The sequence below is a fragment of the Netta rufina genome, assembly GCF_964035555.1.
Source record: "Netta rufina genome assembly, chromosome: 8".
Lineage (NCBI taxonomy): Eukaryota > Metazoa > Chordata > Aves > Anseriformes > Anatidae > Netta > Netta rufina.
Genome location: NC_140131.1, coordinates 2,087,176 through 2,103,111, shown reverse-complemented (window position 1 = coordinate 2,103,111; position 15,936 = coordinate 2,087,176). Strand labels below are relative to the sequence as shown.

Genomic DNA, 15,936 nt, shown 5'->3' with positions numbered 1-15,936 from the left:
ATTTCCTCTTAATCCTGGAGTGGAGGTATACCAAATGTATCGCTAGAGTCGCTGTGATGTTTTCAATAAATGTTTGTTTTAAGTAAGATGCGATGCTGTGTGCTGCCTAAGTGCTAAATTGTGTTCGGATAGGTGACGTCTCAACGATGGAGTAACCTTTATCTGCTTCTAGGCAAAGAATCCACAGCTTTTCCTTGGAGTAAGTAATGTAGTTTGTGAACGGAGCTGAGAGTAAAACAGTGTCTGTGGAGTCTCCAAAAATCTCCTTCCAACAGGACCGTATGGCCGTAGGGCTGCTGGAAACAGGCGGACGTGGTAGGTGATTGTTAGGGGTAACCACAAGGGGAAGAAGGCATACACTGTGTAGTTCACTCTTTCTGGATGTTTCTGAATCTGGATGAGCCAGACGTAGAGCAGAAGCACTCTTCATGGGCTCAGATGACTTCTTCAATCCTGCCTTTCTGCTCTCCATCCTTTTTTGTGTGTGTGGTTTGTTTTCTTCAAGTGTCTTTAGAAATTTGCTGCAACCCAAAGCCTGCTAGAGCACAGCATCCTGGCTCCAGTTTTTGTTCCTTCTTACAGCTTGCCCTTTGCACAAAGGAATTCTTATTCAAAGGGAAAGCTATTTACTCGTTCACCTCATGCACAGAGTACTGGCTCAGCCCCGTGTAGGCAGGCTCGTTGAGCAAGGCAGCTTGATTGGATTTCTTTTTGATTTTCAGTTTTTAAAAAGACTTGGAGTTTTTGGCTTATTAGTTAAGCACCTTTGGTACAGGCTTTGTTTCCAGCTGTTAATCCTGGTAGCAGAAGTGTTAGAAAGCTTTTTTGTTGTTGTTGTTGTTTGTATATCAGTGTCTGTGACAAATTACGAGCCGACCAACTGTGATGGACAGTGTGGGCTTGCTGCCCTAGAATCCTGTTGCAAATGATTTTGGAGTTAATTGAATGATGCCATTGAGACGGTACCAGCAGCCCTTCTTACTCTTGCTCTAGCTCAGTAGATAGTACTGAAGCCATTTTTCAATACAGATTTATTTTCTTTTTAAATAAAGTCTTGAAATGGCAGCTCAAGCTTTGCGATGTGACCAGGATGTGTATTTTCAAGGCTTAAAAAAAAATAATCCTCTCCTTCTTCACTGTGTTCTCTAGATAAGATAGGCTGCACTGGGCAGACAGGAAGGAAAGTCTAAGACAGCCACCTAGCCATGCAATTTATGGACTTAGTTATTCTGGGATTCTGTATGTATTGATAAGTTCACTTGTAATATTTTGTTCAAACTCTTTATAATGCAACTTGCTCGAGTTGTTAACCTTCTCAATTAAAATAAATTGTTGGTACACCTTTAAAGTGGTGTCCTGTGGAACAGAACCATCGCTGGACTGCTGTTAAAGCGAGCATGTAAGGTAGGGGAAGGCTGTTTTAAGGACATGTTCTGAGCACTACTCCTATGGAATATACACTAAAATTCTACACACTAAAAATCTTTAATAGATTATGTAAAAAGAAACACATGGAGGAAAAAAAAACAAACCTTTATTAACTTCTTTGTATAAAGAGTAACAAAGTGCTTACAGATTTAAGTCGGGCTCATACGTGACATACAGAAAAAACAGGTAATACTGTAAAAATAAATCTGACCTGGTTGCCGCTCATAATTACAATTTTATATATATATATATAGATAGATACTTAAAGACATCTTTCTCTGTTATTGCCAGAACTATTTCCTCAAAGCACTTTCAAAATCCAGGTTTGGTGGAAAAACAGTATTGCCCAAGTTCTAGGACGCGGGTCAGCAATAGGTTTCCAGTTAAACTACTGCTCATCAAAGACTGACAGATGTACGAAACGAGACTACACTCCTTCACTTGACTCAATTACAGTTTAAATGCTGGATCTGGTCCTGACAATAAAACTTCCCTGGTCCCAGTCTGCCCCAGCTGGGCTCTGGCACTCCTGGTCAACCAAATACTTCACAAGCATATGGCTGGAGACTAAGTCAAATTAAACAAAGGCCAGTGCTATTATTTAAAGCATAATCACCTTACATCAAGGGAGCAGCTTTATTGAAAAACTGCTAAAATGAATTAACGTGCTGGCCAAAACTGACAAAAAAAAAAAAAAAAAAAAAAAAAAAAAAAGAGTACAGTGTGCACTCCTGTGATGGCACTACTGATAGCAAGACACCTATTTTTTGTGCCTGAGGTGTTCTTTCCCTCTCCTAGGGACAGTTCCCTCTTGTTCAATCCTCTCCTTTACAAAATTATTCTTTGCTGGGGGAACATCTCCCCCCCATCTGTACATGGCTTAATTTTCTTTTCTATCCCCAAAGTAGTTAGAGGTTTTCCTGCATACATTTCCCCACACCGTGCACTGTGGCTCACTTGCAACACAAGCTGAAGATCAACATGTTGGCATGGTTAACAGCTACATAACTGGTGGAAGCTTCAGGGGGTAGAAATGGGTAATGGGGGGCAGATGGGTTAGGAAAAGCAAATGCATTTATCCAGAGATGGGGGGGTTCTCAATGAAACACATAACTATACCTGCTGATTCATGCTTTTTTTTTTTCCCCTTTTTGAAACATGATGGTGAAGCTTTTTTAAAAAATGTGATTGAGAGCGCAGAACTGCAAATGGCTTAAGAAGAGTTATGATACTGCTTTCTCTGAATTTTTGCGCCCAAGTTGTTTTTTTACTGAAATGTAAGTGCACCTCAGCCAAAATTTCCTAAAAGCTTCCTCAAAAACGCCATTAAAATTTTAAGTTCTATTATGGCCACTAGGTTCACAGAATAAATGTGAACCACAGACTTGTTTTAAATGCTACATGTTGCACTGAGAACTGTAGCATTTTTTGACACTGCTCTTTCAGCTCACGTTTATCTGGACAGTTCAAATTGCAGTGAGACCAAAATTAAATAGAGGTGAAACTGTGTTGCAGTAACCGGCGTAAAAGGAGTTGAAGCTATTGTTTCTGCCATACCTTTTAAATCAATTTGATCCAACTGTTGACTAAATAAAAAAGGAAACCTGTTGGAAAAATAATCCTTTGAACACATTAGCACAGTCAGAATACAAATTACAGTAGTTAAAAAATGAAAGGTCTGGGCATTTATATTTTGACACACATTTAAAGCACTGACATTATAAAAAAAAATAATTATATTTTGCTCATAATTGTTTCAAATCCTTGAATCAGGTTGTGAAAGGTTGTCCGTTTATCATGCTTGAATATCCAGCATTTCCTCATCAGCTGGTCAACCTAGCAGAAAAAAAGAGAAGTTTTTAAAGGATGAGCGAAACAATTTGTATCTCCAATGAACATCATAGACCTGATTCCCACTGCTGTGAAGTCAACAACGCAGAATAGAAACATGCCAAGGATTCTGCTCAGAATTGGCAAGTTTTTGAGCGCAGGGCTCTTTTGTGTTTTTTTTTCTACATAAAGGTGTATGTGTGAAGATGCCACAGTAACATAAACAGTTGAAAACAATTTAGCAGCTTCATTACAGTTTCAGGAGTGTTTGTTTAGTCAAAATAGCTACTAATTGCCTATCAGGGGCTAGGGCACTGCTTAACCAACAGCACCTGGAGCTAGAGGATGGTGATTTACAGTCTGATGTAGCACTGGTCTGGGCACCAGGAGCCTGCTGGTGATCAGGGCCTGCTGGTGCTGAGCCCTTCCAGCCCAGGGCCCAGGCGCAGTTCACCTTCCCCTCCTCCCAAGTCACTGCAGCAGCTGCCTGCCCTGCCCTGCCCTGCCCTGAGCCACGCTGAGCAGCAGCAGCATCCTGCCTCCTGCCTCTAACAGCCCACAGCCCAGCCCCAACGCAGTGCAGCCAGTCCCTGGCTCCTCCGTGGGCAGGAGGCTGCAGATTGCAGGCCAGGGGCAGCAGTCTGGGCTGCCACACACCCAGGAACCAGATCTATAGTGCAAAACTCAAGGATGACAAATGAATTTTATACGGAACCACGTCCTTTAGCCAAGTTTTTAACCCCCTTTGCAGGGATTTTGCAACACGGTAAAATCAGTGCTGAAAAACATTTAAAGATAGCGCTTAAAAAAATTGTAAATGCCTTTCTAATAGAGCTGAAGCACTGAGACTGTATCCAAACCAAATGTGTGGTGCTTTTGCTGCTATTTCACTGTAAAAGGAAGAAGATTATAGACGTGCAAAATTGTTCACGAGTGTTAGTTTATAAAATTATAAAAGCGTAGCTGTGTTACCTCTTCTGGGCAGTTGGGAGGACGTGGCAAGCGCTTTTCTTCTTGTAAAACACGCACAAGCCGTGCTACTGTCATCTGACCCTGCGTGGGGCCGATCATTTTCAAGAATTCCTGTGGAAAGAGCAAGAGTCAGCTGTGCATCCTCCTACCCAGCACAAATCCATACTGCTGCAATTTGACAGCAAGATGGCATTTCAAACTCAAAATGAAAAGAAACTGTAGATGACTACCATGCAGGTCATGTGCACCATACACACACATTAGAAATCAGCGAGTGACATCTGTAAATTGAGTTTCCTCGCCAGGACATGCAGTCTGTCACCCCGACTTAACTCTGTCTTAGTGAAAGACAACCTCAAGGGTTGTTTTCATGAGATAAATTCTTTATATTTCTTGTTTCAAAACAACAAAGAACACAACTGATGTAAGCAGCCTTAACAGCAGTTTCTTTCACAACCACTTACTGCCATGGGGCTGGACTCCGAGTCACAGTAGGTTAGCAGCTCATACAGTGTCACCCCAAACGACCAGACGTCTGAAGCAGTGTAAAATTTACTCTGAAGCAAGCATTCTGGAGCATACCTGTGGACACAACGTGACAGTGTTAAATTTTATTCACAGCTGCACAGATTTACTCACAAGTGCACACATCTAAAGTAAGCAAATGGAAGAGGCGCACTCTGCATTTGTAGAGTCCTTATACATGACAGTGCCCATAGGGCTTGGAACACCACAGAAGTAGTAAACATGGTGTAAACATTACACAGCAAATCCCTGTGAGACTAAAGAGACCAAAAACAAATAGAAAATAAAGCAAAAATACATCATTCAATGCAGGAAGAAATTAATAACACAAGATATCTATAATTAAATAGATTACATATCTCAGGTATATTCTACCACGTGCCTCTTCCTTGTTCTGATACTATCTCTTTATTGAGGCCTCTTACCAAAATAGGAAGAATTATCTGGACATCTAAAAGCCTAAGTCTCTGGGAGCAGACAGGTTGTTCTGCTGCACAGTCTGATTAATGAAAATTAGTTCTAATTTATTACCAAAAAACAGGGCTGTCGAGGTCGTCTTTGACAGTGTAGTACTCCTTATCAGTCTCAATTGCTTTGGTGAGACCAAAATCACCAATCTTCACTCTGTTCTCACTTTCAACAAGGACATTTCTTGCTGCTAGGTCACGATGTACATAGTGACAGGAGCCCAAATAGTGCATTCCCTACAAGAGAAGGAAGACGTTTACACGAGTTTCTCCAACGCTTATGTCACTGTTTTTCTTCCAGTTTCCCCCTCAAATGCTCCCTTGTTCATCTGGTAATGCTCCAGGCAGGTATTCAAATGGCAGGTTCTCCTGTTGGCACGTCCCAGGGTCCTTTTCTGATCCACATCTTCCCTCTAAACTCTGCCTTTGGTTTCCCCCTGTTGAGGCAGTTTGTTTTGCTTCTGCTTTTACTCTGTTTAACTTTCAGCCAAGCAACCACCATGTCCACAACCACCTCTCCATGACACATTTCTTTGTGCGCTGCTAGATCTGATGTCTGTGTTTATGCTTCTTCTAATTGCGTCATCCACCCTAATTACAAAGCCACAGCCTCTTAAAGCGCGTTGCTTCACGCAGTCTCACTGTACTGTGCACTTGCATCCCTTCCTCACTTACAAGACGTGCAGATTGCTCCTTCCCTCTTACCTGCACACCATTTCTAAACGCTGTTCTCCCTCCTCTCTATTACTTCCAATTCTGTAGTAGGAACAACTTCTTCTCATTGTAATCTTTTATGCAAGCGAACCAAATAATTAATGCCTTGCTGATCTTTGTGCCAATAGCATCTGCAACACTGGAGAGACTGCTTTAGGATTCAGGTTCTTGGGGACAAAGCAATGAGAATGGTTTTGTTTATAAAGCAAGCCTCCCTTTCCCTTCTCCCTTACTCTACTACACGAAATAAACTAGTGAAACTAATAATTAACATAATCAAACAGAGGAGTTGCAGGAAGTCTCTGGTGCCATGCTCACCTTGCAGATCTGAACTGCGTATTTGAGAAGTTGTTTGAGATTGATTTTGTTCTTGTTCCGTGGGAGATACTCCTTTAAACTCCCAGAAGGAAGAAATTCCATGATGAGTTTAATCCCATTTCCTCCTAAAAACAGAGCATATGTTTAATTTGCGAGCATGCATCCCTTTATCTCATTAACACCTTCTGTACGAGGCTCACAGCACTGATAATATTTGTTCTGGAATAATACTGACGACCATGACCAGACTATGGGCTATTTCCCACATCAGTCATTGTACCAATACAGAGGAGAATCTATTCCAGGCAGCACAATTACTGAATATAAAGTTCTTAAAGCTTTTAAATATTAACTTAAAATAATCACTTTTGCAAATGCAAAGTATAAGGCAACGGCGCTCTCTTTGATGATACCGCAGTTTATGGGGTTATGACCTGGCTGATTCTGTCAGCTCACTCCTGGAACACAGAAACCACCATCCTGCCCAGGTGGCTCATTCCTTTTAATGGATTTGGTGAGATCATCCACCTCTTCGGTCACATCAAAGTTAGATAAGCACAAAAAAGGACACAGAAGGACAACTTCTGCCTCTCGGAGAAATTGCTGCTTCTTCCATGAAGAAAGAGACCTGAACCCATAAGATAGAACTAAGACTGTTCTACTTTTTGAAATGCTTAACTTTTAAAGGAAAACTTTTATACTTTAGTGTATAGTTTTAGCATTCTTTATGAAGATTTACCGTCTTCTGTGCAAATTCCCTTATATTTGACAATGTTCTCGTGATAAAGATTCCTCAAGATTTCTATTTCCTTCTTGAGGTCAGCGATGTGATTCCCTCCACTCTCTGGCTTTAGAGATTTAACTGCCACTTGTTCTCCTGTATTGTCGCCTTCTGGATCGTATCTGCACAGTTCAACCTTGCCAAAGTGGCCCTAATTGTCAAAGAGAAGACAGCATTCGTTAACACGATGCTCACTAACCATGGTGTCACTGATGCACTACGATTCACATCTTCCTGCTGTGACACAGAAAGCAGGCAGAGCTATGTCCACACACACACTCTAATTTCTATAAAAACACAGAGACCAAGAAACCAGAAATTCCCCCTAGTAACAAACATGCAAACAGGAACACTGGTAACTGGATATCCCCAGAAGATTGCCTGAATTTCCACACAGAGCACACCTACTTTCTTGAAGCTGGATTCACCAATTCCCTGCCACCTTTGCCCCTGAGCAGGCCTAGTGCATACAAAAAGCCTCCTCACGTTGCCTCCACCACCCCCGTACTTTGTGCAAAAATGTTTGCAGCTGCCCTTCATGCTCAGCCCTAACGGACTTAAGGGCAACCTGGTCCAGAAAAAGTTGTGTTTCTGGTTTCCAACATAGGGATCTCAACCTGACATTCCTCTTACCTCTCCCAAATCACGGATTCTCTTCAAGAATCGTTTTTCAAAGAGCGTGGGGTCGACCTCTGTAACGGGCTTCTTCTCTGAGACAATATCAGGATCTGGGAGTGGAAAAAAATGTTCTAAGTTAGGTAGACTCTTCTGCAGGGACTTCTTGGTCTTGACACTTCAAGGTATCCTTGGGCACTTCCAATCTGCTGCTCTAAGTGCCTCTCTCCCTGCTGTCCCAACCTATTTTAACCTTTGCCTCTTTGTTGACAGGGAATCCCTCCCATTTGCATGTGCCAGTCCATCGTCTGCTTGCTGGGCCTTTCTGCAGACTCTGACTCAGTTTTCTCTCACAGTACTTCCCGCAGTACTTGCCGCCCTGCAGGAGTTATTCCCCTTCTATGGCTCTGTACTGCTAGATATAACCACCAGCATAACTTAAGCCACATATTCAGTACCAATTAAATGCTTGCATCCTATTTGCACTTATCTATAGCAAGGGGCACTTCCACTGTCATACAGACACAACACGCTCCTGTCAATACAACCATACGCAGCGTTGTTACTGAGATTCCTCATTCCTCAGATGCTGCTGTTTAACTACTTATAATGCCCACTAAGCTCTAAAACACTTTGTTTCTTAGAAGAGAGTCAGCACATGTTCCTTCTAGTTTCTTCGTTTACAAACTATGAGGGCAGGGATTTTATTCCACAGAGGAGCAGCAAGTGACAAAGTATCCACCTGCAAGATCACTGTGGAAAGGAGCCTGTTTTGTACACGTGCTATGCATTACAATAAACAGTTTCTAAAGCTCAAAGATTTTAAAAAAAAAAAAAAAAAAAAAAACACCTTGCATGTTAACAGACTTATTAAAAATAAATCTGTTTTTACATAGACAAATATGGAACATGTAACAAAATCATGTCAACTGATTTTATAGCTGCTGCTGTAAAGATAAGAAAGAATTTATGATCTGTGGTATATAGAGAAACAGGATTCAGAGTAACAGGATCTCTTCTCTCTGGTGAGAGGACCTGGCAATAGGACCTGAGGGAATGGCATGAAGCTGCCTCATTGAGTTGGACTTGATGATCCTTGTGGGTCCCTTCCAACTCAGGATATTCTACAATACTGTCACTATGCAACAGTGCTGCTGTAAGGTGTCCAATTTAGCCCAAAAAACTGTCCTTCTTTATCCAACCCTTCAGCCAATAAGCAAATCCAAGCCTTACTTTGCTCCTCCAGCTTGTTGATGTCTCTCATGATTGCTCTGAAGAAGGGTCTCTGATGGGGATCGTAGTTCATGCACTGTTTCATCAGGTCAGCCAGCTCCTTGCATGACGGTGTTGCCAACACGAAATGCCCCTCGTAGAACCTCTCCTTCTGTAAGGTGCAAGTCACAGAGTCACAGAATCATTAAATTTGGACAAGGCCTCTGAGATGGGACAGATGGGATGAGGGTGGCCTTGTGCAAAAACTAAAAGCAAAAGTAAGACTGCTTACCCAGCAGCCTACCACATGCAGGAGGTAACCTGCAGCCAGGGCAGCAAGTGCCTTTCAGTTACCTCCTGTTAAAACAGCTCGGGCAGTGACACCAGTACTTGTCATTTCCTTCAGACAAGCAGCAGCTGCCTTGCTCCATCACCTTCCCACCACAGAGAGAAAAGACCGATACGGAACAATGCTGGGGGCCTCTGGCAGTGAGGAACAGAAGCTGCCAGCAGTAAAGCAGAACGATTTTTTTTTAAAAGCTTTCAGAGCAAGCAATAAGGAGTCCCAAGGAGACTAGTTATGAACCAATGGCCAAAAGGAACAAACAAGAACAGAAAACTAGGTCCTTTTAAGCAGCACCTGAGTAAGTTTTTAAGTGGACATATTGATTAGAAAAGGACAGGTGTGACAGCATCAGAAGCTCTGTTCAGTTGTTACCATGCTGCATTTTGAGAACCACCAACAAGGTCAGATTGAAGCAATAATCAGCATCTTTGTAGTAAGGACAGCAATTTCTGCTGTGATCTGTGGCAATTTAAACAGAATTTGCCCCTGGTCAAGTACAGCTGAGCTGGTTTTGGAACAAGTTGAAAGCAACTTAAATTATGTGTCGAAACTGAAGTGCCGAAGAGGATGCACGTCCAGGTAAAGTTAATACGACGCAGTTTTACCTCTGCTAACGTCTTGTCTTTCAGTGGTATTTCTCCATTATAGCAGATTTCCCACAGCGTTGTACCAAAGCTCCACTTATCTGCTGCAATGCTTAAATTTTTGGAGTCTTCAACACACTCAGGTGCAATCCAGGGGATTCGCTCGACACATTCTTAGATAAAAAACAGAACCAAAGCATTTTGGAATTAATACTGAAGGGCTTAAGACTTCCAGCTTACTTATTCTTGCCTAACAGCTGCTTAACTAAAATAAACTAAAGCTGCAGTATTTGTCCGGTTTCAGGGAAATCTTGATTCTCAAATCCCTGTTCTCATACAGACATTTCTGTGGCTTTTATAAGCTCTAGCTCTGAGCCATCCAGAAACTGTGACTCCTTCTGTATTATCTCACTGGACTTTCACATGACTTTAGGAGAAATGAATACAAGTACTGACCATCAGCAAACACTCCTTTAGTTCAGTGTAGTTTTCAGCTTCACAAAAGCTGATTACTGTTATTTGAGAACCAATTCTAGCTGGTATAAAACTGCATTATTTCCCTTCCCCACCACACCGAAGAGACAAATCCGATTCCTGTACCGTACCTTGTCTGGACAGCACGGTTATTGGTATTCCTGGGTCGCTCAGCTTTATGAAAGGACCATATTCAGTATCAATTCCCTCTCTTGCCAGTAGGATGTTTTTAGTACACACATTTCCATGTACCAAATCCTTATCCTCCTACAGTGAGGTAGGAAAAGAAAACGGTGAGTGCAATGAGCTAGCAATGCTCAGCAAGTGCTCTAACACACCCATAGCATGGGGGGAATCACTGTAGAATACTCCAAGCTGAAATCCAAAAATACAGCTTGGAAGAAATCATCCTAGAGAAAAACAGGGAAAAGAGAAGTAGGAACATGCTGTTCACACTTTAGCATTTGTATTTGTTGATGTAATACATTTTGGAAAAAAGACCAACATTATATTCCTGTTACATGACAAGCAAAACTGCAGAAATGGAACACTGGCTTCCAAGCACAAACAAAGAACTGGTGGCAAACACATGCACAAAGTTTTTTGGCTTACTTAAAGCAATATAATGATTTTTTTTTTTTTTTAAATCCCATACATTGCACAGTCCCACTGCCTGTGAGAGGAAATTCATTAGTTACTAACACACACGAAATCTACGTAGCCCTAGACTGCAGCAAGCTATAGACAATGCTCGTCTCAAGGTGCCTTCTTACCAGGTAGCTTAGTGCACTTGCAAGCTGCTTGGCTACTTTGAATTTCCAAGGAGTTGTCAGGAGTTCACTTTTCCGATGCATAAACAAGTCCAGAGGCCCAAACTCAACAAACTCTTCAACCATGACATCTACAAAGTCGGGTACATAAAGTCAGTATTGCAATGACCAGTGTCTGGAGAAATCTAACAGGCCTGTTCCCAACTTCTCTTTCCACCCCCAACTTCGATGCAAACTGGTTGTGAGATGTCATTATTCTACCTCCTCAAAGTTTATTTCAGTGCTCAAAGAGTCCAAACTAAAAGGCTGCCAAGAGAGGCTCTGCACAGTAAAAGAACAGTAAACTTTGAACAAAGCATTTCCAAGGCCACGGGGCAGAGCCTTGCCAGGGAAATGACTGCTGCGAGACGGCTGGTTTGTATTGACACCCCTGTCAGCACTCGGCTTTCTGACCTCAAGGAATCACCCTGTAACACATTTATTCAGAGACAGCACTGGAAGGGAAAACTTGTTAGTGAAAAGGACTTGGCAGCTGCTTGGCTGTTCCCATTCCACTTCTGTCTGCCCTGAAAAATCGACCACATCTCCCTCAAGGCTGGCTCTGAACGGAATGGCTGCCCTGTCCTTACCAAAACCCGCTGCTTCAAAATCTGTCCGAAGAGATGTTAACTGAACTCACCTTCTACATCCCGGACACAGACTCCGTGGAGGAGGACGATGTGCTTGTGGGAAACCTGCCTCATCATGCTCGCTGTTTCAAAGAATGCCTGTTAGAAAGTGAAGCAGATTCAACATTAAACTGCTGATCATTGGGGCAGTCGTTAACAAACTAGAGCAGCAATAACAAACATTTACAAAAGAAAACTGTGTTTTCCAGTAGCATAAAGGATAGACAACAGTAGGGAAATGCTGTCCTGCTGCAGCAATGGGGCAGGGGAGAGCTGTTTTGGATGTTTGTTGTTCACTGGGTCATGTAAGCAACCAGTGCTCTCCCCAGCACTCTCACAGACACACAGATCCCAGGTCTGATCTGTGATGCATTAGCTTCTCTGAGTAGATGACTAAGCAAAATGCAAATCAAACAACTTGCCTGTGGCCTTGTTGATGACAGAGCTGGCGACAGATTGCCAAGCCCACTGCACAGTGCAGAGGTAGTTTCTGGAAGGTAGTGGTGCCCTCACTGAACTCCCTTGCTCTCAGACGACACCGTTCAGACCGTGGCTATGGGTATGCCTGCGTGTTCCACACCACTGCAAGGTGTGGGTCCACGTGCAGGCTACAAGTGAATAGTGGATTACTCCTGCCAGAACCCAGTGCTGCTTCCTGTCTAAGGAAATCAACTTTTTTAGCTTCTCAAAGGACTGATCAGTGATGGATTTGACTGCCTGGAATGGTGAGAGCTATCTTCAGCATTCTTCCATTCCCCTACCACGCACACAAACCCTAAGTGTCTCAGGCACTGCATCGTTACAGTGTGGTGAGGCCCAGTATTGCAGGACAATAGAAAAAGAGAAAAAACTTACCAAAGAAATGTCTCTGTGGCTGGGGTCCAAGACTTTGAGGAGGACTTTAATCTCTTTCTCATTTTGATATCCTTCATTCTCATCATCTTTGTAGTTGAGAATCCCTGAGTAAATCTGTGTTCTTGTCCCTCTTCCAAGATGTTCACCCTAAGACACAACACACCATATACTTTCAAACCAGGAGACGAAGCAAACAAATATACATTTACACAAATAGTCGAATCTGCACTCAGTTCTGCCTCTCAGAATTAGCCCTCCACTTGATCTAGCTACACGTACTTAAAATTATTACAGAGTGGAAAAAACAATGACAGCATGTTATTCTTCATTTCAGTAGTCTCTCTGAGAACACTTACCCCGTAAACTCATTGGATATTAAAGGGCTATTACATCTCCACTAACATCAAACAGGCTCAGTGAGATTTAATGCGATTAGACTAAACATCAAATGAATAAATAGTAGCTCTTATTTACAATAAGCTGCTGCTGAGGCGATCTTTCATGTGTTTCCAGAAGTTAAGGAAGTAATATTTCAATGGAACACTTTGTTTGGGAATGTAATTTCCTCCTAAATAACAGAGGATTCCGTCTTGGGATATTTTTGCAGGAAGTCTGCATACTGACTGCAAATTACCAATCAAAAAACAATTAATACAAACTCTATCTGCCTTCCCCAGTCAGTAATGTGTTTTTTTTGCTTTGTTTCTGTTTTTAAAAAAGACAAAAAAAAATACATCTTTATTTAACTGAAGAAACTAACTGCATGATTTAAGAGACAAAGTCTTTTAGAGATGGTCAGTGTCATCTGTGCATTCAAACAAATGTTTTTTAAAGTTCATTCAGGTCACCTGCACCACTAACTGCAAGTGACTGTCACAAGATTTAGGAACATACATGCTAGATCAGTTTGGAAAACAAGATTCTGAATGCCAAGACTCTGCAGACCTTTTGAATATTTTACCTTTTTTTTTTCTGTAGGATATTGTCTGAAACCTCAAGTTGCCCATTTCCCTAACATGCCAGGCTTTAAAAGATACAAGTACATTTAGTAACAAACCAGGTAGCAAGAGCAGGTCCTAAGACTTTCATGATTTTAATAATGACCTTAGAAGCATCTTTTTTCACATGCATTTCTAGTGAAAGGCATTACTCCCAAGCTTTGCTTCTTTTTCCATGCAAGGCCACATAAACATCTGGATTCTGCAAATTAAATTTGTTAATACAAATAAAGATTCAGAAAGTTTTATTGAGGAGAAATGGGAACGGAAGAACAGTCCAACCAGCCATAATGCAGTGATCCTCTGTTACCTGACTGGGTATGGAGGGCTGCCCTACTTGTTGGGATTTTAAGAGACCAACAGTGTTCAGCAGCTACCCACCTGCGTAATTTCTTCTTTGAGGATTCGATGGAAACTCAGCTGGCCCAGATGATAAACAGGCTGCCATTCCTGAGCCTTCTTGGTTGCAACTAGCAAGTTGGAGATCTCTGGAAGGCAGGGAGAGAAAATATTCGTTAAGACTTCTCAAAAATAACTGCACACATTCACCTTTCTCAAACAATAACATTTTTGTAAGCTCACTGCAAAGTAAATTTCCAAATGAATGAGAAGGGAGAAAAGAAGAAACTTTAACCACATTCCTGGCCAAGCAACTTCTGCTCATCACTCATGAGAGAATTCACCAAAACAAAGCTATATTTTTTATTTTATGTACAAGATCTAACATCAGCTGTATCACAGCTGATAAGAAACCATTGGTACTTATTGCACAGAGAAGTATCCAGGGCCCAAAAAGACACTGCTTCTGATGCAGATTAAATGAAATAACACACATTCCCTCCTGCCTACAGGTATGGCCGTTTTCCACTGTCCAGATGGGTATGAGACAGCTGGAGTCTCATTTCCTCTCTGTACCTCCTTGAAAGCTTCTTGTGCTCTGGGAAACACTAACAGGCTGTTTTCAAAGCATAAAACTTAAAGTAGGGAATGGGAAATAAGCAGAAGGAAAAGTCTGCTGCTGCTTTCCCCTGTTTCTGGTCAGGGAGAGGCATCGTTAGAGCCAAAAGCCTTACACGTTAATGTTGTCTTCCTGCATCTGACAGCTGGTGTTATTTATTACGATACAATGGTTTTAGATGTCTGTGTGCACCTGGCCCTCCCAGTACTGGCAGCATAACATGTACGTGCATCAGGATTAAACCACAGTCTAGCACCTGAAAACAATCTGTTAACAGACCCTGCGCTGGAAATACTCTCCTCTTTCTTCAGGCCCTAAGCATCTTTGTGAATAACCAATTAAACAGACAGATTCAAAAGAAAATGAAAAAAAAAAAAAAAAAAACAGGGAAGAAACAGAATAGGGAACAGCAAAGACAACGCACTGGGTCCAACTGAAGTTCAGAGATGCGCTGTCATGCCAAAAGCTGAGGAGGGCAGAAAACTCCTTGATCCGCTTTACTTATTTTATTCTAAATACAGCTGCCAAAATTTAATTGAAATGTCAAAATGTTTAACCTCTCCATGCTCCAGACAATTAACTACATTCTTGAGAAGTGCTGAAAAACTCAAACGAGCTACAAAATGCTCTACGACCTTCTAAACAAGCAGGTAGTGAATGCAGCTCAGTTATTCCCCTTATTCTAACAGGAAACCATTATCTGATCAACACAACCACGCCACTGTGTGTTTCCTTTCATAAAAAATTCAGCTGCAAGACACTTACAGCTTACAGCTGTTTTAATAAGTGTTGGCATTAACAGTTTAACAAATGTACAGTTGTCCCAGTCATCTAAAATCTGATCTCACAGACAAATCTACTGATTTCAAGGGTGCTCGGCTTGAGAACAGCTCCAGACAAAGCTTTCCCCACTGCTCTGTGAAGATTAATAAAATAAACAACACATCATAATGACAGCAAATAAGCTTGAAACCAAAGGTTGCCACGCAACAAGCTGCAGGTTGCAAACCTCCTCTGCTGGAACAACATAACGTGATGCACGGCGGCACTGCCTGGCGTACGTGACTCAGTGGAGAAAAGGAAGAACCTTATATGGTCCCTGCTCTGACACAACATCGCAGCCCATGACTCCGAGTCAGCTGTGACATTTTCTTTTTAAACAAATCTAGCGCTCTGCCTCTGCCATCGATACTGCAGAGGCCAGTTGTTTAGGTGCAAAAAGGCAAACCACTGTCATTAGAAAAGTTCATCCAAACAAGGCTCTTGAGAAGCACCAGCCTGTGAGAATCCTCTACTGAGCATGTAACACTAAAAGGAAACCCCTAAATTCTTTTTTTCACAGCATTTGCTTTTGCTTTTTGACAAGATCCCCAAACACAGAGAAGCAAGAAACTTTTTAAGTAAAAGAAGAGCTTGATGCA

General features: G+C 41.9%; 1 protein-coding gene across 2 annotated transcripts in view; it reads right to left on the bottom strand.

Moving 5' to 3' along the window:
- Positions 1-1,512: 1,512 nt before the first annotated feature.
- Positions 1,513-15,936, bottom strand: part of JAK1 (Janus kinase 1) — a 54,999-nt gene continuing 40,575 nt past the window's right edge. For both annotated transcript variants that reach the window (XM_084290787.1, XM_084290786.1), the window contains 14 exons: positions 13,939-14,045; positions 12,560-12,706; positions 11,716-11,803; positions 11,040-11,167; positions 10,398-10,533; positions 9,814-9,965; positions 8,884-9,034; positions 7,669-7,763; positions 6,994-7,186; positions 6,255-6,379; positions 5,287-5,459; positions 4,695-4,812; positions 4,231-4,341; positions 1,513-3,264 (listed from right to left, as the gene is read on the bottom strand). In XM_084290787.1, coding sequence (XP_084146913.1) covers positions 3,163-3,264; positions 4,231-4,341; positions 4,695-4,812; positions 5,287-5,459; positions 6,255-6,379; positions 6,994-7,186; positions 7,669-7,763; positions 8,884-9,034; positions 9,814-9,965; positions 10,398-10,533; positions 11,040-11,167; positions 11,716-11,803; positions 12,560-12,706; positions 13,939-14,045 — 1,826 coding nt within the window. In that variant the 3' untranslated portion in view covers positions 1,513-3,162. The remainder of the gene's footprint in view (positions 3,265-4,230; positions 4,342-4,694; positions 4,813-5,286; positions 5,460-6,254; positions 6,380-6,993; positions 7,187-7,668; positions 7,764-8,883; positions 9,035-9,813; positions 9,966-10,397; positions 10,534-11,039; positions 11,168-11,715; positions 11,804-12,559; positions 12,707-13,938; positions 14,046-15,936) is intronic.